The sequence below is a fragment of the Vicugna pacos genome, chromosome 7 (genome assembly GCF_048564905.1).
Source record: "Vicugna pacos chromosome 7, VicPac4, whole genome shotgun sequence".
NCBI lineage: Eukaryota > Metazoa > Chordata > Mammalia > Artiodactyla > Camelidae > Vicugna > Vicugna pacos.
The window spans coordinates 28,962,767-28,988,593 of NC_132993.1; the positions used below are offsets into that span (position 1 = coordinate 28,962,767).

The 25,827-nt window shown below is 35.2% G+C and overlaps 1 protein-coding gene across 1 annotated transcript in view; it reads right to left on the reverse strand.

Moving 5' to 3' along the window:
• Positions 1-25,827, reverse strand: part of CFTR (CF transmembrane conductance regulator) — a 251,363-nt gene that overhangs the window by 64,014 nt on the left and 161,522 nt on the right. The window contains exons 14-15 of the mRNA XM_072964621.1: positions 3,028-3,122; positions 493-579 (exon numbers count right to left, since the gene is read on the reverse strand). Coding sequence (XP_072820722.1) covers positions 493-579; positions 3,028-3,122 — 182 coding nt within the window. The remainder of the gene's footprint in view (positions 1-492; positions 580-3,027; positions 3,123-25,827) is intronic.

Here is a 25,827-nt window from a genome sequence, read left to right on the forward strand (position 1 = left end):
AAGCTCCGTGTGGCTGGGTAAGAGATACTGAAGGCGGTATTGAGGTAGATGAGTAGTCTGAGCATTTGCCCTCACTAAAATATTAAAACATTTCAGTGTGTTTAATTCCTTAAGAAGTTTACTATCTAAGGAGGAGCTAGAATAAAATACTACACACAAAGTAAATAAAAATATTTAAGTATCATAATTAAAATAATACAGGATATGTCACAGGGCAACAACACTATAAAAACTACACAGACAGTGATTGTTAAGGCAACAGTAATGGAGAAACTGGTTTAGCATAAGGTGGTCAGAAATGGTTTTCACAGAAGTGATCTTAAATTTTGACCATGAAAGGAAGATCAGATTTGAGTAAGTGCAAAATTATATTCTGCATGATGAGCCACAATGGTGGTCATATTTCTCAAGGGAAAATACACAGTCTACGATGGTATAGTTGTTCTTTCTTGTCTTTTAGCATAAGCATTATATGCTATTCAAAGAACATACCTCTCAAATATTTCTTTCTCTGTTAAAACATCTAGGTATCCAAAAGGAGAGTCTAGCAGGTACAAATCAGCATCTTTGTATACTGCTCTAAAAATAAAATGGAAGTTTAATTAGATTCCCCTAATATTTCCTGTGTCATTTAATGTAGATGATTTTAAGTGAAGAACAAAAAGGTAAGTCATATATGATTTTCATAGCTTTTCACTACCCTTCAAGAACTGCTGAAGTGTTTTTGCTAAATGTAAGTGACATGAAGTAGCATGAGTTACAAACTGAATCACACCATAAGTACAATTTTAAATACTACCTTAAAAAATAAAAAGAAAGACGGAAACCTTTTAACATTAGTATCTATTTAGAGCCACACACCATCCTACATGCTAGGAATACAATGGTAAAATTTATACAGTCCCTGCCCTCAGAGATCTTGCATTTTGCTGGGGAAACAAAGAAGAAAACAGACTATTTCAATCCTGAAAGATGTCAGAGAATGCAACTAAATTGCAACACTTATGTGAAATTATTTTTTTAATTTTTTTCAGTGTTGCTGTTACCAGCAAGTTGACAGCAGTGCTGTTATGCCTATATGATTGATACTACTTTTTTGCTCCTTACAGTGTTAGTTTCTGGACCATATGCATAAAAATTCCATGCAAGTAAAGGATTAAAAACTTGCAATAAAAATGTATACCCATATTATTTTAAAATTAAAAAATAAAACTTTATGAGCAAGAAAAATCTTCATTAGGTTGATCTTAGGACAAAGATGAAGGTGAATTCCCATGTGAATAGAAATGAGATACTTTCTTCACAACATTTAAATTTTTCAGCTGCAGTTGTTAGTAACCCTATCTCTATCACAAACACATAGGAGTCAGTGTTTATGTATAATTCTTGGTACTTTCTATAAAAAGGAAACTGAGTTTAATCAGCAGGTAACTAATAGAAGTAATAATAATACTAATTAAAAAACAGAAATGACAAAAAGTCAAAGTAAATTCTAAAAGAACTTTGCAGTGTAAATTATTTTTGAAAACAACATGGAAGAGCTGGATGGAAAACCTCCATCAAAATGCACCCTCAAGGGCTTTCTTCCCTCACTTCCTTTTCTCTCTCCTTTATATCTATGACCACAGTTTCTCGAGAAATTAGAAGTGACATATTTATCATCCAAAACTGGACAACACACAATACATTCTGATTAGAACAGCAATAAATAATTATTTACATTAATATCTCAAACTTTGTGCACTTTCCAATAAAAACAAATCTTAAACTGGTAGAAAACAAATTCTATGCTGAATGTCTAGGAGCCATATGGTCTGTCTTACCTAAACTTAAAATAGATTGTTTAAGGCCAGTCTTACTTTGAATCACAGCTTAATCAACTTTCATTGATTTAGAAGCCATTATCTTGTCGGTGAATTATCTGTATCTGTTGATTTACCTGACATCGTACTACCAAGATCAAGGCATAGTTTAATGTAGAGTTAAGATGACCTGTTTCAAATTGTAACTGCCATTTCCCAGTGTGGCTTTTGGCAAGTTAAGATCTAACAGCCTCAATTACCTCATGAGCTCTTTTATAAGGTAAGGAGAACAATCCTTTTCTTGCAAAGTGATACGGAGATTCTATAAAATTATACACATACACATAGACACCCCACCTAGAATAGCACTAGGCAATTGCAGGTGCTCACTGAGTTAATTTCCTGTCCCAGCTTTTGAAAGCAAGAGAAAGTAAGGCAAAGGAGCCATAATATCAACAAGCCTGTGTGATTTCTTGTTAGCAACTTGAGCAACACAGTAAGAAGAATTTTGTTCTAATAAAACTGGAGGAATATTTGACACCCCACATCACCAGTAATTTTTTAAGCTGAAAGTTACAGATTAACTACAAAGTTTTCTTCTTGACACAAATTAACTTTATGCACTTCTCGTGGACAGTTCAAAATGCTTACACCAAGAGTATCTCTACCAAGGGGCCTCCCAAACCCCCACAATCCTAGATTGCTTGCCCTATTTATTTTTCTTTAAAGATTACCGACTTAAGCTAAGTGACATCTTTTCCCTTGCTGTTTTTGTTATGTGATTTATCAATTATGTTGAAAATTTTGAAAATGTATGTTTATGTAAACCAAGAAGTATAAACAGAAGCCTAGAGCAGGAGTGTACATTGTGGGATAGGGTGAGCAAAGGACTGTATGAAGAGCTAAACAAAAACTCACATTTCTCTTTCCTGTGCTGCATAGAATGCTCAAGGTTTCCATTTGGAATAAATCATATCATAAGGCACACAAACATACACACACCAATATAAAGGTATGCATTTTTAAAAAGCCACCAGCTTTATCAGATACGAATTACTATGTCATTATCTACAGTGCTTAAAGGTTATTCTTAACCTGCTAGCTGTAAGATCCAGCATTTTTCAATTCTAGGAACAGACTACAAAGAAATGGAGAAACATCCATAATTTTTTACATGCATCATATTTACAACAAATGCTTGTTGGATGAATAATCAGATATTCACCTTGCTAAAGAAATTCTTGCTCGCTGACCTCCACTCAGTGTGATTCCACCTTCTCCAAGAACTATGTTGTCTTTCTCTGCAAACTTGGAGATGTCCTATTATCAAAAATAGAACATAAGTTACAGAGGAATTGTTAGTATGTTGGATCTGAATTTGAAAGGTACACTTTCCTTCCGATGTAATCATGTATCAGACTATTGCTTTAACCATAGTGGAAATTGTGAACACTGCATCTCAGTTATTTCAAATGCATTTCAATTAGTCAAAACGTTGCTGGAATTTTATGAATAAAATTTTCTTTAATTTGTAAAATGTAATTTATGATAATAAGAATTGGAAAAAATGGAAAACATCAAATAGTACAGCATATTCATGTTCATGATATGTAAAGATGTGTGTATATTATCCATTGACCATTATTCAAACCCAAGTGCTATTAATGTGCTAAGTGCACTTCCTTCCAATTTAAATTCACTCTTTTGAAAGGAAATCTCCAAAGATGAATAAACCTCCTAATAAGAGAAGCTAAAAGAATACCACTCACATCCCCCTGCAGTAACAAAGCGTACTCAGTAGGCAGCCAGGGGTACAAGGCATCTCTTTTCCATACTTCTCTCACCTGCCCACCCAAACGACACGGCCTCTTCCTCATCCACCCTCCCACCTCATTCTTGTATCCTCTCTCCATTCAGTCTGCCTCTCTTGTTGTCACCTCCCTGCCACACTCTTCATGGCACCCTTTCTCCAGTTAATGAACTCCTTGTGGCAACCATTATGCTAGACGTTGTAAAAGAAGATTAGAATTTATAAGAGGTAATCCTCGAACTGCAGTCACTGTAAGTCTAACTTGGAAGATAAGCCATAATCCTGGAGAAAGCTAAAAACACCCCAAAGAATTGATTAACCATTTTAAGATAGTAAAATAATACACAATTCATTGGCAAATTAAGTGCACAGATAAGAGAAGTATTGTATAGTAGATAGAAAATGCTAGAAGGCTTTCTGGAATAGATGAGGTTTGGCCTGAGACTTGGAGAATGAGAAGCATTAAACAGATAGGACTCCCTCCTTAGTCCAGAAAAAGTTCTCTGCCTTTTCGTTTCTCTTCCCCATTCGTCTCCTCTTTTCTTTCGTTACCACCTTCTCTCTCCCTTTATTAACAATACTCTTCATACTGTTCTTCCTTTTTCTTTCACAATCCAGAAGCACTCCACCAGCTCACCTGATCTGCCACCAACATCATCTATATTTGAATTATCAAAATTGTCTCTCTGCTCATTTGTTTCTGTTCTCTCCCAGATAAAAGTTAAACAGAACTTCATACACAAAATTCTAAACGTACAAGGCTGGTAAATTAGTAAGTGATCATTTATATTAAGAATTAGTTGGCAGCTCCTGTAGCCTGGAACCATGCCAGCTACTGTCCCCAAGGAATGGTTGCTGTCAATACTCCTGGCCTAAGGGGACCAAAAATGATCAAAAATGTGATTTAAAAAAATGCTGACATGTTGGAGGAGATACGACAGAACTCGGTGGAACTGGCCACATGGGTGCTGGAGAAATATAACAAGGGAGGTCACTGAGACCACATAGCACTGTGATGAGGAGGACATTCCGAGGTTATGAGACATGTGAAACCAAGTACTTCATTTCTTTCTACTGGACTAAATATTTTTGTTCAACTCATGGACCAGGCCACACACCTAGGATTCCATCCAAATAACAAGGATTGCAGCTAAACTCCACACCCAGCGCCTTAAAGCTTCAGTCTTGCTAAAGGAGCACAGCCAGGAGCCCCTCAGTCTTTAAGCTTTTACTGAGCTGTTCTATGCAGCACAAATCTGGACTCGAGTCAGAGCAATTAGCCAAACGTCTCACATAAGTATTTCTTTTCCCCTGCACCATATTTTCCGTCCCCATATCCCATTCCCTTTCAAAAAACCAAATCTTTTAGAAGAAAGAATAATTTGTCTTACATGAACAGAGTGCAGGCTTTTACAAAGGAGGCACATTTTCTAACACAATATTAAAAAGCCAGAGGTTGCTAGAATTATTGGAGTTTTTCTCTCTTTTTTTTAAATTCGAATTCAATATGGTATTAGTTAAATCAGTTAAAATTTCTAATTTTTTTAAAATTTAGAAATATCAGTAGTTACCTTGATGCTATGATTATAACACAATTACACTTAGGGGATTATAGATTTAGAGGGTGCAGAATCCTAGGCCAGTGCAAGAATTTAACAGAGATTTGTGAAATGAAGGAAGAAAAGAGGAGAGAATGGAGGAAGGCAGGGAAAACAAACATAAAGCTATAAAGAAAGAGGTGCATGTCACTAAAGGAAATGAAGAAAGATGTACACTTCAATAAAAAAAATTTTAAGGTGTACAGCATACAGAAAGAAAGAAAATGAGGAAAGGAATAATTGTCAAAAGAAGTAGGTATCTGTAGGAAAAAGCAAGAAGATATTGGCAGCATTTTAGAGACGAGAAAAGTTAAGGGAAAGGTGGAAACAATCAGAGAAATAGAACTATTGTTGACACTTCAGTAAATATCCCTAGTGAATTTAAATGTCCAAAGAATGCAAATGCAATTTCATTACATTAATTTTCTTTTCTTAAGACAAAATAAATAAGAGGCTGTTTCAGCCAAATTTCTCTCCTAGGAGTCTGTAATATTTATACTTTAAACAAGCCAAGGAAATAGGAGGGAGAAGGAAAATAAAATATTCACTTCTTTCTTTCCTGTACGACTAGGCTGAAACACAGTATTAGAGAAAGAAAGCAGAAGATCCTCAAGTGAGCTCCGGCTTTATACATTCCGACTGAATGCAATACCATCAAATTCCTCCCAAAAAAGACCAGAAACTGCACTTCATTTGAGTATCACTCCTCAAATCCTGGCCTGCAGCTGCTCCAGGGAAAGGAGAAAATGCATTAAGAAAATGAGGGATTCAAGGAAGGAATTGCTTAGATGGTCCCTTGGTACCAAGATAATCTATTTCAATTATAACCACAAACTACCCTGTTTCCTTTTTATTTTCAGAACAGTATTAATGTTGAGTTCCTATGATAATGTACTCTGCCCCAGGGCTTGCTCTGTTGAGTACTCTCAGTCAGTATTCCATGCCTGCATCCCTGGGGTGTCCCAGGCCTGCCTGAGATGATGCCTGGTGAGTGACAGGTCATCTTCTTTGGCCTGGCTTAGAGAGAATGGAATTTCTCAGTATGGAGCCTTTCTTCACACTTGGGAGAATTTCCAGGATGAGTGTACCCTTGGAAAATGCCACGACGAATTGCATCTAAGCATCCTTGCTTTTGAATCACTGGTGAGCTGAAATCTAAATTATGTTCACGGTGCCTATTTAGAAAGCTGCTGAGATGTCATGTAAATTATGCTTGTGGTGATTGTTCAATAAGTAACAAAGGTGGAAGACTGAACTGGATGGCATGGGGCCCAGGATTTGAACCCTGGTCTACAGGCTTATTATGAAATCTCCGTTACCTAACAGCTCTGTAATTTAATTCCCCAAACCATAACCTGGGTGGAATTACAGCCTGTCTTTCATAAAGGGTGCTAAGTAAGAGAATTAAGGATATGGCATGTACAAAGCAATTCAGTAAATGTAAAACGATGAAATCAAATGTGACAATCCAGGTGGAATGTTTTTTAAATTCTAAAATGAAACGTAAACAAGACAGAAAACATTAATAGCAACATTGGCCAGAGAGCACAATGGCCTATTTTCTAGCCCTGTTTCCACTACCCACTGGGTAAGTAGCTTCGGGTAAGTCTCTTCTGGCTTTCAGTTCTCCATATGTACAATGGGGATAACAGAACATTCCTTTCACAGTTGTAAAAATTTGAAGTACTGTAATATAAAGAGATTGGTCCATAGCATACAATCAAACATTGGTAAATACAATGAGATTTTTACCAACGGTCTGTATACATCACTCATGTCTATTTGGCCTTGAGTAGAATGCTTATCTGATGTGATACTATGCCCCATTTTCCTATTAAAGGAAAAGGAGATTCTTATTAAGGCCTGAAAATATAGCCTTTATCACTATATGATTATAAGAAATGGACAAGGGATAATGTATGGGTTAAAAAACAGGACTTAGAATTGGAAGCTCTGCATTCAAGTCCCAAATGTGCATGTCCTTACCAGATGCTCTTTTGTTGAGGTTGCTAAGTATCTGGTCCTGTGCTTTGAAACTAGAAGGCAAGGTTCTTAAGAGTAACACCATATTCTCAGACAAGATCTAGATACTGTAACTGAGCAGGACCCTGTGGGGCCTTCCAGGGTCAGACCCCTCCCCCATATCCTGAAGCTCCTCTCTGAAGTACCCAGATAATAGTATCTCATGTATACTTTCTGAGTTTTTTAGATGCTAAAGGTCACCACCAAAAGGAAGAAATTAACTACTTAATGATCGAGAGCACATGGCTGCAAGACTTTCTGGCGCCTAGGGTTTGATAGTGTTGACTGCCCTGTCATCTCAACATCAACCAATCAGAGATTGTGCATGAGCTGACTATGTACCCTGTGATCACCTTCCCTCACCTGGCCTTTAATTATGCTTTGCTGAAACCCTTCGGGTTTTGTTGGGCATAAGGCACCCCATCCTCCTTGCTCGGCCCTGCAATAAACCTTTCTCTGCTCCAAACTCTGATGTTTCAGTTTGTTTCGCCTCATGGTGCATCAGCCACATGAACCTGCATGCAGTAACAGTACCTTCCAAATGCCACCACTCTGGAAATGACTGTTAATTTTATTTAACATTTTAGCCATGCTAAATTGTGCTACAATACTTTTATTCATCTTATTATCTCTTCATTGAAAAAGAATGGGGGGATGCCAGTTCTTTACCTTTTTTTTTTTTTAAGAAAACTTTTCTTGCCTTTAGGATGAGTATGTAGTACTTGATTTGAAATTTCCACTAGAATATGTTTCATCAGTACAAACAAACAAGAAGACTATTTTTAAGTCCCCACACTTTCTGCTAATTGACTAAGATACTACTGAATGAAGAACACCTAGTTAGACAAATAAATATTTTAGCAGTCAACACCACAGTAGTCTTCTTGATGAATCAACATCAGAATTCTATAATAAGAAAGTAGATTGATACAAGCTGCTTTCAGGAAATTCTGTGCTTGAATTGATATGTCCACATTTATTTGCAGTCTAGAATAGACTGGATCAGAATGTAAGATTTTGTATTTCAAAATACATAGCTCTAACAGATCCGACGTGATCTTCCCTGGCATTTGCTATTTAAAAAAAAAGTCTACTGATAACATTATTGCACATAACATAATTTTATTTCTAAAAGATACAGTCTCATTAAAGGGATAGTTCGGTCAAAGGTATGTGTCTTCCCTCTTTTTAAATGACACTGCTACCAGAATCCTTTACAAAATAACTTTCAAAAGTTACATTTCCACCAGCAAGATTCAAGAGTACACTTTTCGTCATGTCACCATCAACAGAAGGTTTCATCACACTTTAATTTTTACTAATTTATCATTTTCATTTGCATTTTCCTTAATAATGGTGAAATTTTAAATATTTATTGGCAATGTGGTTTTCTTTTTTGTGACATGCCTATTTCTACCAGATTTGGTCTTTTTAAAAATCAATTCATTTTTCTTTGTAGGGCATAGATATTAACAACTTCTTCTGCTGTGTATTTTTAAAACATTTTTCCTATTTCTAGTTTCACTATGTATATGTGTTCTTTTACTAACTTTGGTAGAGTTTTGCTTTCTGTTTGTTTGTTTTTTGCTAGAATCTTTTATTTTGTTTTGGTTTGGTTTTTTTGGTGAACAGTCTCTTCATGAACATGTAATATTGTTCTTATTTTAAGACAAATGGCATTAAACTTTCACCATTTAAAATAATGCTTACTTTGGGAAGTTTGGTTTAATAAGTTATAAAGCTTTTTTATAAGTTTTCTATTATTTTTACTTTGAATTTTTATTAGAAATGACTATTGAATTTTATGTAAGACCCTTTTAGCACCTACTGACCCTGTTAGATAGTTTCCCTCCTTGTCAATACTACATATTATGTTTGTACTTTTCTTATATTAAAGCACACTTGTATTCTTATTCATGAATCTTGCTTATTTATATTTTATTATTTTTATACCACAGTGAATTCTATTTATTAATATTTTATTTGGTATCCTTTTATTTAAATATCTATATTCATAAGAATGATTAATTGCAGTTTTCTTTTTTATGAAATTTTTAAAAATTCTTGCTTTAGAAAATGAAGAGCTTTTCATCTTTTTTTTGGTTTGATATAGTTTAAATAATATAGGAAGTTATGTTATTAAAGGTAAGATACAATTCAGCTATGAAATTCTAGTGAGAGTGCCTTTTTAAGTAATAGATATTGAATCACCTTTACAATGGTAATCTGTCTATTCAAGTTTTTTATGCTTCTCAATTTTTACCATTTGTATTTTGCTAGTAAATCATCTAGTTCCTCTAGGTTTTTAAATTTTTGCAGGTTTAAAATTTTTGTTTCAATAGAAGTACTGTAAATTTTTAAAAAATAATTTTAATCTTGTGCATATTTGTGCTTAAGTTTCTTTGTCATTCCTAATATTTTATGTCTTTTCCTTACTATAGATCAGTATGGATTTAATATTTTTATTGGCCTTTTCAAAGAACTGGCTTTGAAGAGTTGATTTCTTTCATTTATCTGTTGGTTTCCTACTTCATTAAATTAAGTTTTTATCATTACTTACTTCTTCAATTAACTTTTTATTATTTGGTTTATTTTTATTTACTCTGAAGAAAAACATGAATTTTGTGCAGGTCTAGCCTTGCTTCTTAACAATAAAGGCATTTAAAACTATAAATTTCCCCCTGAGTACAGCAATGTGCTATAGATTTTAATATGAAATGTTCATTCTTTCAAAGTATTCTAGATTTAAAATAATTTATAGTCGGGAAGATGATTTTACCTTTCAAAGTATGTGTTTTCAATTTAACTAGCTTAATCATATCTAAACAAATGTGTCTTTTACCAAACATAACTAACATGTTCAGTCAGATAGCCTCATTAGAAACTCTGTGAATTATGACTTTTTAAGAAGTTAAGCAACTATTAAAAAAAAAAAGAAAAATTTGAGTGGAAGAAGAATATTAGAAGGACTTATATGTATTTATTAAAATTTTTAGTAGATTTTTACAGCTCTTCATTAGCTGAACTTAAAATCTTGAGGTTTTGGTTAAATTTAGCTTAAGAGGAGAGATCTTCAAAATTACATGAAAAAGATCTAAACCGATAGGAAATGGGAGGTTTTTTTCTTGTTTTTATTTTTGTTTTAGAAAATTGAAGATGTATTAAGTATTAAATAAGACTTTATCCTCTAGCAATGCTTTCCTCAATATTTTAATTGTGTGTAAAATATATTCTTTTATAAATATACTGTATCTAATCAGAGGTTATAACAACTGCTATCAAAAATACTCATTAAGTAATTTGGGTATAGATACACATACAGTTAAATATACATACATATATACACATGTAAATATATGTATTTGTACACATCTGTATACATGTGCGTGTAAATATGTACACGCGTGTATATGTATATATTACATACATGTATGTGTATGATATGCATAATATATGCATCTGTTTACACATTTTGATCTCTATCATCCACTATTACAGTGCTAAGAAAGAAAATTCTGCACAAGGAAAAAGGGTATGATTATTTCCTTTATAAACTAGGTTACTACTTCTTTTATCAAAAAAAAATGTGGAAGATATGAAGTTCTTAAGAATCAAGTTGTCTTACTTTCCACTTTTCCTCTTCAATCCTGCTAACATAACATAATGAGAGCTGATTCATTGAGAATGCTTATCATATTCCATGACCCTAAAATACAAGAAAGTCAAAATTTTTTTCTCAGTTGACAGAGGAAAGCTTGACAAAAGAATAACTTCCAAGACAGCAGATTCTGTGATCCACATTACTTTGAACAATTCAAGTTCATTCAATCAAACCGACCATTCCCACTCCTGCCTAAAACGAAACATCATAAAGCAAAAAAATAAAAATAAAACAATTGGATCTTCATGAACCCCAGAATAAAATCCAAACTTCAAAAATGACATACAAACTTTTCCCAGGTCACTTCTTCAGCCTCACCTCCCAGCACTCTTCCAAATACATCTTGACCCCTAGCCACACTGAAGTTTTGCTGTTCTCCAAATTTACTGTATCTTTCACCATAAGCACCTGCTGTTCCCTCTATCTAGAATGGCTTTCCTTGGCTTCTTTATCTGACAAATTTTTTAGTGATCCTAAAGGAATTTAATATCCCCCATAAAGTCTTTCATGACTTCTCTGACAACCAGTCATGCCTTTCCTGTTCCTCTGTGTTATAAGAGTTTTCATCCCTTTTCTTATTGTCTGTTTACAGATCTTTACCCTCAAAGACTGAGCTTCTTAAGGGCAAGGGCAGGGTAATAATTTGCTCTATGCTTTGGGAGCCAGGACAGGTTTCAATTATTAGAGGCGTATGTTCCAAAGAGTGAGTAAAGTACTTTAGGCAACACAGAGGTGGTTAAGATCAATCCCCTGCCTTTGAGAGCTTGTAGTCTTTTACGGATATTGAAGATTAACTTAATGAAAGAAATGGATTTTGAGCTGAGATGTGGTCTCATGCCTGGGAGGATCCCTGCATCTTCCTCATCCAATCTTACCACATCTGCCCCTCACTTGTCTCTCTGGCCATCTTGAGACACTGGGATACCTCACTGGAGCACACTCACCAACCCTAAATAATAAAGTTAAATAGTAAAGCTACTGTTAATTTAAAAGTAGATTCTGATGTGAGAGTGAAAAGACAGATGAATGGAATAGAATAAATACTCCACAAACAAACCCACACATAGATTGGAAACTACCATAATAGTATTGGAATGCCAATTTGTAGGGAAAGGAGGAACCACTCAAAAACATACCTTGTGACAGATGGATCTCCATTTGGAAAATAAAATTAGGCCCCTAGCTCATACAAAAAACAAAAATTAATTCCAATGGTCTGCAGTCCTAAATATGAAAAAATGAAACTTTAAAAATATTGAGAATATACAAGAATACACTTACGATTTGTGTTAGAAAAGATGTCTTAAGACATAGAAAAAACCATACAGGAAAATACGAATATAATTTATTACATGTACATTAAAAGACTCTCTACAAGAAAAGATTCTAGAACAAAATATGCATTGCCTTACTATCCATCTCTAGAGGACAGTAATGCAATGTACTTAACTGTTTTAGTTCAGTCCTCCAAGTCACAGATACCAAGATAGTATCAAACATGAAATTATTTTATTAGGGTAAATATTTGCAGGAAAGAAAATAGGAGTAGAAGCAGGGAAGGCTGGGAGAGCTGTCAGACATCAATGCAGTTCTGACTCATGAGTGAAGGAGAGGACAGAAGGTTGGATGGAAGGACATTAGACCACTGTGCAGTCTAAGCAAGGTTTGACAAAGCCATCTGGGAGTCTCTGAGCCAAAAATCAATTAGCTAGTAAGTTTCATGTCTTCCAAACACAAATCTTCTTTAGTATCCCTGCCATCCTCAATCATTCACGAGACGCAAGTAGCCTATGGGAGTAGTAGTCTCAAGACAAACTCAGAGGGTAAGGGATCTCAATGCATAGCAATGGGCCCTCATTCACATACACACCCTACAACAGAGGTCTATAAGGCACATCTCACAGCTACCACAATAGCTTACTCTCCAAAATTAACAAAGAATATGAAGTCAAATGGTTAACAAACCTAATCACAAGAAAATAGGGAACTGCAAAATAGAACAATAAAGACATGATTTTTACAACTTAAAATGGCAAAAACTAAACTCTTTGTCAATAGCAAGAGTTTTGAAAGATGGAGGAAATGGGAACTCTCATAAACGGCTAGTGGTACAGCTACTTTGAAGTGCAATTTAGCAGTATCTAGTGAAATGGGAAATGTACATATATATCCTATGACCCTGCAATTCATCTGTCAGATATTTACACCAGAGAAGTTTCCACATATGTGCAAAGAGAAATATTCAAAGATTTTCATTGCAGTACTGAGTAAAATCTTAGAATAATCTAAACGTTCATCAATAACAGCATGAGTTATATAAAATGTTACACATAAGCACCACACAGAAGTTAAAAAGAATGAAATAAATATGCATGGTGTAAATTCATTTAAATGGATTGGAAAAGTCCATACCACATTCATAATATGATTGCCTGAGGCCTGGAGTTTATGGAAGAATGATGGTGAGAAGGATTTGGTGAAATGTTCTACTTAAAATTTGTGCAGGGCTCTAACAATGCAGTTAAGAAAACAGGAATGTTGTCATATTAGTGTTCCCTGTCTAGAATAGATGCTAGTGATCCAAATTTACCTTTAAAAAGCACACTCTCACACACACATACACACACACACACAAAATCCCTGTGACTGAAAAAGATACGAGGTTCTGAGCAAATGTATTTGGCTTCCTTTTCTGAACTGAAACCATTCATGAAGAGAAATGTGTCAATGTGAATAATAAAACAAGTACCTCACAATTAATAAAAAGTTGCTGAGATTGAAATGAAATAAAACAGTGGGAGTAAATTGAAGGGAAATGTGAATAAGCCCATTATGTTAAGATCAAATACATTAATAACACCAATATCCCGTTGTTAAAGTGAGTACTTTTTCTGATTACCTTGTTTATTGTTCATTTGTAGATTTCTTTATTAGCATTTAGCTTCTTCTATTTGATTTAACATAAAGCGCTTTGTTTTGTATACACTGTTAAACACTTATCTTTGCTGATTACTAAGGGCACTCAAATCTGGTGCTATATTTATCTTAAGGGTGTTGGTTTTGAGCCTCGGTGCTATCATGAGTTAAAAAAGCAGCATAAAAGCACGGTGCTATCATGAGTTAAAAAAGCAGCATAAAAGCACGTGCTGCTTAGAGAAGCTTTGCACAGAGACAAATTCTATTCCTCATTACTTGCACTGCAACTTCTCTTGAGTTCCCTTGGAATTACCCATAAAAACTGTGGGAGGAAATCATTTATTGGAATTAAGATACTGGACATGATTTGATTTCTTATATGAAAATTAATTATTAAGATTTTTATTTTAATTTTTTTAAAAATTAAAAATCATTTTTAAGTTTCAAATCAAATAAAAACTTTTTAAAATTATGATCAATTAATTTTCTTGTTGAAGGAGATCCTGAAAAAACTTTCTTTGTAACCACCCTACACTGCCATTTCAGTTTTCAATAATTTTCACAGCACAGTTTATCTATAGATAAAATCAATGATCTGGACCATTGATTCTTAAAGTGCAATCACTGGACCAATTATTTCAGAATCACCTGGGGAGCTTGATTACAAAAATGCTGCACCTATTCTTACTCAGAGCCCGGGAATCCACATTTTAACCTGTGATTCTTATGCCTGCTTGAATAGATACCCATTCTTTTGGTTAACTCCCTTTGCAACAGGCTGGTCAGAAAGGCAAATGTCAACTTCACAGGTTTCTGGGCACACAATACATTAAATCTGTTCAGATTGTAAAACACTCAAAAATGCTTAGATAAAGACTACTAGAGTGGGTCAAAGTAATACTGTAATAAATGCGCAATAAAGATTAACTTATTTTATTATTAAGAAGTACATAGTATACCTACTGTCATGTACACACTTTCCACACAAGTGTGTACCATTTTACTTTTTAAACATGCACCTAAGTTTCATCACCCTGATATTATTCAACTGAGGTAAACAAACCAGAAGCTGTTATAGAGGTGTTGCTATTGTAAAGCTCAATAACTCTGACTTGAACATATACCAGAGGAATGGTATAAGGTGTTATTATATTGAGAGAGAGAACTCTAAAGAAAGGGTGGCATGTTACATTTAATGGTCCTGTGTAATTACACAATATTAGCTGAGTACATTTGTGCTTCTGTGACTTTATAGATAGGAAAATACCATAAAGCTTGTTTTATGGCTGCCTTATCACACTCTTCAGAAGAACCTTGACAATACAGCTGCTTGTGGAAAGGGAAGACAGGACGGTGAGCCCCTTGGGTTTAGGGAACATGGACTTTAGAAGTAATGTCATTCAATAAAGCATGTCTTTCACAGTGAATCATTAGAGAGTTATTGCCATTGTTATTAATGTTTAATAATTACCAAGCACTGGTACTGGGCTCTATGCACAAGGAAACCAGGCAAAGAGGAGGGAGGAGAAAAGAAGTGTTAGGGGAATAGACAAAAGGGAGAGAGAAGAGAGGAAGAAGAGAACATGAGAACGCCGAGAGAATACTGTAAAAAGGAAAAGAATAAATGAACCACTTTGCACATGGCTGTTGTAAACGTGGGCAGGCTGTGTAGCTCTGTAGGGTCTGTATCAACAGAAGGAGGTTAACCTCTACAGCAGGAAATACACATGAATGGATTCAAAAGTAGGAGTTCTGTTGACTAGGAAAGATAGTTTATTGACCTAAGTCAAACTTGATTACAAATAGCTGTACATAGAAATATTAATAGATAGATTAGTCCTTGCTAGAAAGATAAGAAGTGAGAACTTTTTATCAACTTTGAAAAATCAAAGTTCTTCTTTCACTAGGCTTCGGTTCTGTTTAATTCATGGCAGAAAACTCAAATTCCCATACATTTGTTATTGGACCCAACAGAAGTACAAAAAGCACTATTATAATAGATGTTACAGTCTTTTGTCACCAATATTAAACTGTTGTTTAATATTCAGAGATATATACATATGTATGATTTTATGTATGAACTTGTGAGTATATATGTAATTCTATTACTATCTCTGCCTTTTTAGTGTTTATTCCAGTATGTGTTTAGGTCTTTATTTGTATCTTAAAACTAATAACTTAAGCATTTTTAAAGGAAAAGCTATCAAATGCAGTACTTTAAGGCATTTTGGGGTAAGTGTTCCCAAGGAAGTAAATTAGAAAAGATACTTGAGACAAATAAAGAATATTATTTATCTTGTTCAAGCTCTACGTTAGACTCATTTAACTACAGATTTCTGGACTCCAGATTTCAGATTCTTTGAAATGATCCTTAAAAATTTAGTTTTTAAAAGCTCTCTGGATTATTTTGATTCAGTTGGTCTAAGAACTGGCATTTAAGAAGCTACTAATTCCTTAACTATCTCTTCTGGGTCTACCTACCCAAGATGCTGGGACAAGTCCAATCCACGAAAAGCACTCTTTTCTCAGAACTTCATTGGCACGTTACTGTGTTATCTTGCAGTTGATCCTGCTCTGAAGTTCCTAACAGGTTTCCCAGGTCCTTAGTACCTAGGTCTGCTTTGCAATTCAGTTCCTCAGGAGATGGGCTTCAATACATCCTCATCACTGGGAAGTAATCCTAAGAAGATCCTTATTCTCTCAAGAGCTGATTTTTGAACACCAGCTGTTCAACTTGCCCTGAGCAGCCTTCCTTCCCTGAGTTGACTGCCCACCTACTTGGACTTCCATATTGTAAATCTGAGGTCATGAGGCATGAAGAAGAGATTCTGCCCCAAGACAAGGAAAAAAAGAAGATAATTTGGGAGAAGATATGGGAAGAAATTTCCTGACGTATTTGAATTTCAAGTGTGTTAGTATAGGTGGTTTTCCCAAGATACCAGAGTATGGAATTTTGGAGTACGGTAGCTTGACATATCATTTATATAAAATAAAAAATAAAAAATAAATATCCAGCAAATACATTTCAAAACTGTCATGGAATTTTCAATGCCACTAGTTCACAAGTCTTCATTATCAAAATCTTCCCTTTTACAAATGGGAGATTTATAATCTTGATGGTTTAATAATACTGGTACAGTTATAGTGAGATTAACCAGCCTGAAGTTTTAACTTAAAAGTCTGCAATGTTCAATGGATACATCATTAGAATCTATGCTAGAGTTTCTAGTGGGCAACAAGTTTCTAACAGGGGACAGCAAAAAAGATAAGAAATAAGAAGATTTGGATTCTCTTGCTGGTCCCATGAACTATAAGACGTGATCTTCAACAATTCTCTTAAACTTTTCCCTTCTTAGACTTTAAAATGTGAATATTTCATAAATGTCTAACCCCATCTCCATGATCCCCTTCTAGTTTGCATATTACACTGGATGAATCTTCCTAAAATATTTTTTTTATAGCACATCCCCCAATGAAGAAAAAGCAACAGTAGAGGATACCGTGGACCCAGCTGCTCTCCTTCCAGGGGACTTTGCCCTGCTCCCACTAAGCATCCCCTGTTCCCAACCCTGCAGCTGGACTTCTGCACAAGCATGGGATTTCTCCAGGTATATGAAACATGAAAGTGAAGGGGAGCACTGTCTTTCGGCCTCTTTTGGCTATTTGTTTTAATTGCTGGCAAGTGAGAAGACAGAAACCATGACCCGACTTTTCTCCTGGTTCAGCTCTCACCATATACCCCTTCCTTTCTGGCCCGCAGCCTTGCTGCACTACATCGAGCTCTCCCAAAGCGCAGTGCTCTCTCTTGACTCCAGGCCCATTTTATTCTACACTCCAGCCACACGGAACTGACTACAGCTCCTCGAATGTACAGTGTTCTCTGTTGGTGCCAGGCCTTGTACATTCCGTTCTCTTTCTGGAATGATCTCCCCGTTCTTCATTCAGATGACTCCTACTCATCCATCATCTCTCACCTTAGATGTCACTTCCTCCAAAGAAACCTCTCCTGACTTTTGAAGACCAGATTAAGGGCTGCTTCCCTATATTCATATAAGGACCCTAAAGAAACCAACATAGAACTTATCAGACTGCCTTGGTTTTTCTTGTTTATCTCCACTACAATGAAAGCCCTTTGAGGACAGGGATTGTGCCTTATTCATCAGTAATTCCCAGAGTTTGATGCAGCTCTTAGTTCAATGTTTGCATTCACAAATATTTACTACATGAATGAATATATATTCATGTGTATATGTGTCTATGTGTATATATATACATATATTTCTCAAAAAAAATCTGTAAGTCAAAAACATTGCAGACAGGACCCTCATTATACTTGCAGGCAGCATTCAGACTGCCAAACATATTCTATGTCCATAGTAGAAACTCAGCAAATATTTATTGAAATTAGTTTTTTAATTTATGAAATTTGAATCAAGGGTTACTAAGTCTTCCAAATAAAAATTAAGCATTATCAACTTGGTCCTGAAATATTTTAATGGTAATACATTTGCCACTTCAAGGGCTATTTTTATCTAGAGAATACTTCTACTTAGAATTTTTAGAAAAACCAAATTTCCCTTCCTGGAAAGGTCTTTATGAACATTACCAAGTTCTAAGGTTCTATTAAAGGTCTAAGATTCTATTAAAAGATAAGTATAAAAACCTCTCTTGATCTTATTTAATTAGCCATCACTACAAAATGGAAAACTCCATTGTTCAGGGTCCAGAGTCCCAGTTCTTCGAGAGGGCTAAAACATCAGGCCCATATATAATGATACAGCGAAGCTTTGACCTTTGGAAAACAGTGATTTTTTTTTTAATATGAAATCCTGGCTTAAATATCTTCAGTTTATTATCTATTCATGAGATAGCTTGGCCCCAGATCATTATAATTAAATTTTTATACTACTGTTCTGTTGACTTGCCCACATCTTATGGAGAGGGGCAGTCTTAGAATTATTTTGGTTTCAGAGATGTAAGAACTCTCATTTGTTTAAGTTAATAATTAGTTTCAGAATTGTAATCTTAATTCCTAAAACCTAGTTCACATTTTTAGAATTCAGCACATTTTCATTTTGATTGCAAACTCCAGGTAAAGCTGTCACTAGATAACTAGAAAGTGAGAATTCAATGGACCAATGTGTGCAAAACAGCGATGGGGACTGGTGCTCTCCCAATAATAATTGCTAATCTTTATTTTTAAGTTCCAGGGCTCAAATGAAATGAAATTGCTGTTTAGTGCAGGAAGCGTTGTGGTGTTCCTGTTTGGTTCTGGTTCAATACTTTTATAAAATAAATGTACTTGCTTTATATTACAATAAATAAATGGCAGTGCTTTCAAACTTAATTACCTATCAGGAGAACATGACAGGTAGTTCAAGGTACAGTCGCTTAGTGTGGCTTATTCTAGTTTAGGGAACACTGTTCAGTGTGCTGTAAATATCTGTTTTGGATGTCTATTATATCTTGGCTATTATTGAAGGCAAATGTTAATTTGTAAGGTGTCTTTTTATTTACCGATCCCCCGACTGAACATTCTTGAAAGCTCCTACAATGGTAGACTGACCAACCAAAGGTTAAGCCTCTGATCAGTGCAGGTTAGTTTTGGTCAAATTAAATTCAAATTTAATTACTCTTGTGGTATCTGCATGATGGAATTTATTTTCCAGAACAGTTGTTAACTCATTTTTTTGCTTACTTCCCTCCCAAGTTTTTCATATTTCTTGCCAATTTCCCTCCCAAGCTTTTTTTTTTTTTCTCTTAGTAATTTCTTGCCAACTTCCCTCCCATTTTTTTTCCCTTCTTGTGACTTAAATAGGAAAACTGTCAAACAGTGGTGGAACAGAAAACACAAACAGATTTTACTTCTTTAACTTACATAATAAATATTTTTATTACAATGCGTATGTAATGGTTGTCATGACAAATATCTACTTAATGAGGACCATTCTGCAGTTACAAAAGGATTGTAACAACTTTGTGGAAACCAGTTACATATCTTAAACACCTAACCTCTTCTCACATCCCTCACGCTACCTCCCACCACAAACTATTATAAAAGCTAATTACTGCTCCCAACCAGGTACTTTTACAAGCAAGTGAATCACTAAATAAAGACAGTCCATCACTTTCTACCCAAACACTGGTCTGTCGAGGATCTGTTGCTGTCAGCTGTGGGGCTGTGTGGTAGGATAAAGGATTGGAGAATTGCAAAGCAGCGCTATTCTGGAAATGTTTTTAAAGGTAAGAGAACAGTGAAGTCAGTCACTCTTTCAATAATGAAATATGATATAATCTCCTTAAGGGATAAGTAAGTTAATGTGGGCCCAATTTTATTGATTCCTCTTTTACAGCTAGCAAAGTTTTTAGTGCTGGTTACAAAAGTTATAAATATTTAGAAGGATTCTAAGGGTAGTTTAGGTACATAGAAAGAAAAAAAATGTGAGGATAAGTTATGGGAACAGGGATACAAAATAGCACTTTAAAAATAACTATTAATTTGTCTAGAAATCCATTCTACTATAATATAGATCCCAAGTAGGACATATAAGCAAGACATGGAGAAGATTCTCAGAGGGGAGCCCTGCAGGTGAAGAACCTACACAGAACTCGCTCACTCCTGTCCGCACGTTACAATTTATTCTATCAACATAGCACTGTCTCCATGCCCTTCCCTGTGATAAGGTCTTCAAGCAATCCCACTGAGTGAATAGTTTTCAACCACAAACTGAAATCGGAAAACTATGTGAACTATGTTGCACCGGCCTTTTCCTATCTAAGCACATTTACACCTACCTGCCAACTCCTAGGACACCAAGCATCATTACATACGCAAGTGCTTAGTAGATATTAGAGCTGAACAAAAACACAAAAATGAGGAAGAAAATACTCCGCCTCATCTCCAGTTCCAAGTCTAGATGTGGTACATGAAGAAACACATCAGCTCTGGCAGTCAAGTGAAAACATACTGAATTGGGGAATGTTTGTATTTGGTAACAGGGGCCACAGAGAGAACACACTGAGGGAGTCTTTGGCTGACACCAGCTGTTAACCATCAAAGGATTTGGTAGGTATTTTGTGCTCCTATGCGCAAAACTCCTCTATGCTTAAAAAAATAAAATCTTCATTCTGGAATGTTCTCACTGGACTTATACAAAAATTGGAAACTCTGAAGTCACTGAAAATGGGAGACATTTTTGATTTTGACCATCAAGATAGTCTAGCACTTTTAATTATTTTTGTTACTCCCACTCCCAGCAATAACCTACTGCCATGTCATTGTCTCCTCAAACTCTGAAATTGTGAGGCTCAGAGAAGAACATTTTCTGAGCAAAATTCTTACAACTGACATGCCCTGAAAATATTTCTGAAACAGTCATCCAATAAGAATTCATCCTTCTCCCTATCAATGGACTTGGTGGAGTATACCAAAATAGAATTTTTAGAATTGCTGTTCTCAAGGAATTTACCATGTAGTTGGATAGATAACAACACATAGGAAACATTCAGCAAAGAGAAGAGAAATGAATATACTAATACACTCATTGTACTCACTACATTTGCCAGTTTAAAGAACAGGAATTTAGGAGATGTTGAATTTTTTTGCTTATCATAAGATGACTGGGAAGGCTAAATCAGTTGCAGGCCAGGAAGAAGCAGGGACTCAGGAATGGTTAAAAATGAAAAATCATGTGTTTTATTCGACACTTTAAGGCCAAGAGGAAGAAGAGTGAATTGTACATTAAAAAAAAGAAAGTGGAGGTCCTCATGATTAATAACAGTTATTTATTACAGCCCAGCCAGTGGCGTCCTCCACTGGTACTTTGTTAGTGAGACCTGTGATCCCTCTGCTCTCAGTTCTGTGTAACTGAGCTCCACATCCTTCCTTCCTAAACCCATAGCATTTCTACCTGTCCCTCTTTCCAATTACTGTTGTGCAAGGAACCCTTAATCCTAAACCAATTTCCCTTCTCTTCTAATTCCTTAAGGAAAACAATATTCACTCCTTCCTACAGGCTCATTTTTCCTGATGCTTTTTCCTAAAGTACACAAATATAAGATTCCTCATCTTCTCATGATTCCTTTGCCTAACTCTTGTCTCTTCCTGTCCATCACTGCCCATTATCTGGATTACTGAAATATCTTCCTATTAGTCTCTCTCCTAGTTAGAATAGCATACAGTACTACTGCTGCTGCTAATAATTGCTGTTTTACTTATTATGTACTTTCTATGTGCCAGAAGAATCCACAAAACCCTATAAAATAGGTAATATCCTTATACTGCAGAGGATAAAACTCAGTATACAGCAAGGTTAAGTTATTTTCTTCAGTAATCCAGCCCATCAGATTTCAAAACCTATGTTCTTTCTGAAATCCCACAAAGCTTCGAATCCTGTTCACCTTAATTCTGCTTCTCATATCACAGCCCAAGTGATATATCTAAATTGCAAGGCTGATTACATCACCCTCCTGATTAAAACTCTCTAAGACCAAATTCCTGAGACTGGCATACAAGGTTCCCACGACATGGTCTTCCAGCTTCACTATTCCCCCTACACTCTTGTTTTAACAAGATGCTTGTGGTTTCCTACACTAACCAAATGGTTTCATGTCTGGTTTTTCTGTTCATACAGTTTCCTCTGTCCAAAATAGCTTTCCATTTTTACTCATTCTTCAAGGTGTTCTTTTTTAGAGACAGTATCCCTGAACTGTCCAGGCAGGCTAAAAGCCCTCAACTGGGCTCCTGTAGTGCCCTAAAAGTATTTCTATCCCAGCATGTGCTATATTATATTGAAATGGTCTCTTTGTGTATGTTTTCCCCAACCAGCCTATAAGTTCTTTGAGGGAAGAGATAATATAGAGTTTTAATTAAAAAAAAAAGGGAGAGAGAAAAAAGAGGACACTAATGAATTCATCTACAAAACAGAAACAGACTCACAGACATAGTAAGCAGTCTTATGGCTACCAGGGGAAAGGGGGTGGGAAGGGATAAATTTGGGAGTTTGAGATTTGCAAATGATAACTACTCTATATAAAAATAGATTTAAAAAAAAGCAAATTTCTTCCATATAGCATAGAGAGCTATATTCAATATCTTGTAATAACCTTTAATGAAAAAGAATATGAAAAAGAATACACCTATATATTCGCATGACTGGGACATTATGCTGTACATTAGAAATGGACACATTGTAACTGACTAAACTTCAATTTTAAAAACGAAAAAAAAAAATTTCATTTTGTACCCACTCTGCCTCCAGCACAGTAAACAGTGTCTGGCCGAAGGTAATTACACAAGTAATGCTGTAGGGTCTGAAAGGGACACAGAAGCAAGAATCAACTCCTAACCCCACTGGCATTTCTGGAGCATGGAACCAACGTGCCTACACTCCAAACCTTGAGGATCTTATGCCATCTGTTTTCTTCCACAGAATATTCCAACTTGTGTTGACTGGATCACACAGATCAACTACCATTTCTACATATAACCTCTTTTATACTTTCTCTTGTAACTACTTTAGTCAACATCAAAATTCATACTGGTGATTTTTCATAATTCTTTGGCTTTATGGTTCTCCTCAATAACACCAACCTCCATCTTGTTTCCACAGCTCTCACTCACTAACAAGAACTGACTCTCAGACACATTGATCTCATGTCACTTTCTCTGGCAGTATTCTCCACTTCAAAAGGAAGTAGAGACAAGCTAATGTTTACTGAATGGCCAATTTACACCAGATGCTGTGCTAGGCACCTTCTATTTATCTCACTTAATTTTCTCAATAATCCAGTGACCATGACTCATCAATCTTCCACTTCTTCACATCAACCTAATCTTCTCTCTACTTTATCGGCAGTTCTAATGCTCTTAATCAAAAAACTCCTCTGAGGCCATAAGTTTCACTCTTGTCACCATCTGCATTCCACTGAGAGTCATTCCATCAAAGGACATTAGCTTTGTGTCTCCCCTGCAGGTTGTCCTTATGTTAGACAGACTCAGATCAATTCCCGTGCGTCCTTCTTTTACTCTTATAGAAATGCTTCTTTTTTTCTATTAGAAAAACATTTTTTACTGATATATTTTTTCCTACTGGCCCATAAACCTCCAAAATATATGGATCTTGTTCTATTTATAGTTTCATAAAATACAGCAAGTCTCAGTAAGTGTTTTCAAAATGAAAACTCTTTACCTTCGTCTAGTTTTAAGTTTATTTAGGCACAGAACACTGTATATGTATGATTCCATTTATGTAAAATATCTAGAACAGGAATATTTTAGTAATAAAAGGTTGCTTGGGGCTGGGTGGAGGAGTTAGGTATGAGGGAACATAAACTGATTGCTAACAGAGTTTCCTTCGAGGAGTCGATGGTTGTACCACCCTAAGAATATACTAAAAAATAATGAATTATACACTTTAAAAATAATTTTAAGGCTGGCCAAGGAATCAGAAAAAAAAAGAATAATATGTTTTTTCTCTTATCTTCTTTTCTTCATTATTGTAACAGTTTTTTTAGGATACAATTCACATACCATACTAGCATTCATTAAAACACAGGTCAAAAACAAAAACAAAAACAAAAAAAACAAAGAAAAGAAAAAGCACAGGTCACTATGCTATGCACTCTTTAGAAAACGGACCACATTGTATTCAACTTGGCATCCTCAGGACCTCGCACAGTATTCAGAAGGCAGTAAATGCTCGTTCTATGAATGAGATACCTACACCTCTGAATTTACTACTACTAACATAGCTATGCTATATTTGGGCTAAATATACTTTTATAGGTTTATTTGGGGGAATCAGGCCACCATTTATAAAATCATTTCTTTGGGAAAAGGTACATTCAAAGCAAAAAAATAAAGCCTACCAGAAACCTTCCAACACCTTTTCACTAATAAATAAATAGAGCCTATGATTTATCTCGCAGGGCACTACCACTCCTACCTCCCAGTCCCCTCCTAGACAAATACCTGTGTTCTCTGGAAGCATGCAGATTTTTTTTTAATAACAGATTTAGTGAGTGTTCCAATCTCTGGGTTGTGAAATACTACTCTTGGAAGAAGAGCTTTTGAGGAATGAAGAATATTTTCTTCAAGGTAAATCCAACAATTTTCTGGATAGCTTTTATTTTTATTATGCTTTCAGGGTGTATGAAAAATAAAAAAATTGAGCTTTTGAAAACTGCTGTTGAATGAGTCAGTATATACATAAAGAGCCATTTGTTCAAGCATGTAGCTCTCTTTTGTAAGAACTGCAGCTTCTATCTAATTCACAATTAGCTTTTTTACTATTTTTCATGCACTGAATTTTGTTTCATTTAATCCCCACTGCAATTTTTTTTTCATAAAACATGACTTAAAGGAATCCACTAGTGTCAAATGCCATCAGGGATAGTGATTTGAATCAAGATCACCATTTAGGCAATCCTGTCGATAAACCTCATAATGTGGTATTTTCCCTATTGATACACCTCAAAATGATATATTCTCTACCATTTATATCAATAATTATTGAACCCTTCATCATACAATTTATGTATTACATAGTACAAGAGCCATATTCTGTCTTCACTTGGAATACTTTTTGTATTTCCAGACAATTAGCTCATTCCCCAATATTGTTATGAAGTAATTCAATAGCATCGTCTTAATTTTGCCTCTGTTAAAGAGAATGACAGTCAAATTTCAGAGAATTTCAAAGGTTATATGGTTATATATTCAAGGCCAAAGGATGAGACAGAATCACAACTTAATCTCTGATTCTCTACTGGCAGGTTTCATCAGGCTATGGTGTTATTAAAATTATTAAAATCCTCGTATGTAATTCTGAAGTATCTTTTAAAAAAATACATGCCATGTAAGTGCCCAGTGAGGACACTGTGTCACTAATGAGAGAACAAAATTCTTACCATTTCACAGAGTTTTTCTGGTAACCAAACTAGACCATCATTTAAAAAATAACTGTACTTTCTTTATGTTTTTGCAAGCTTCTTAGAGCAGAGGTCATAAATTTTATT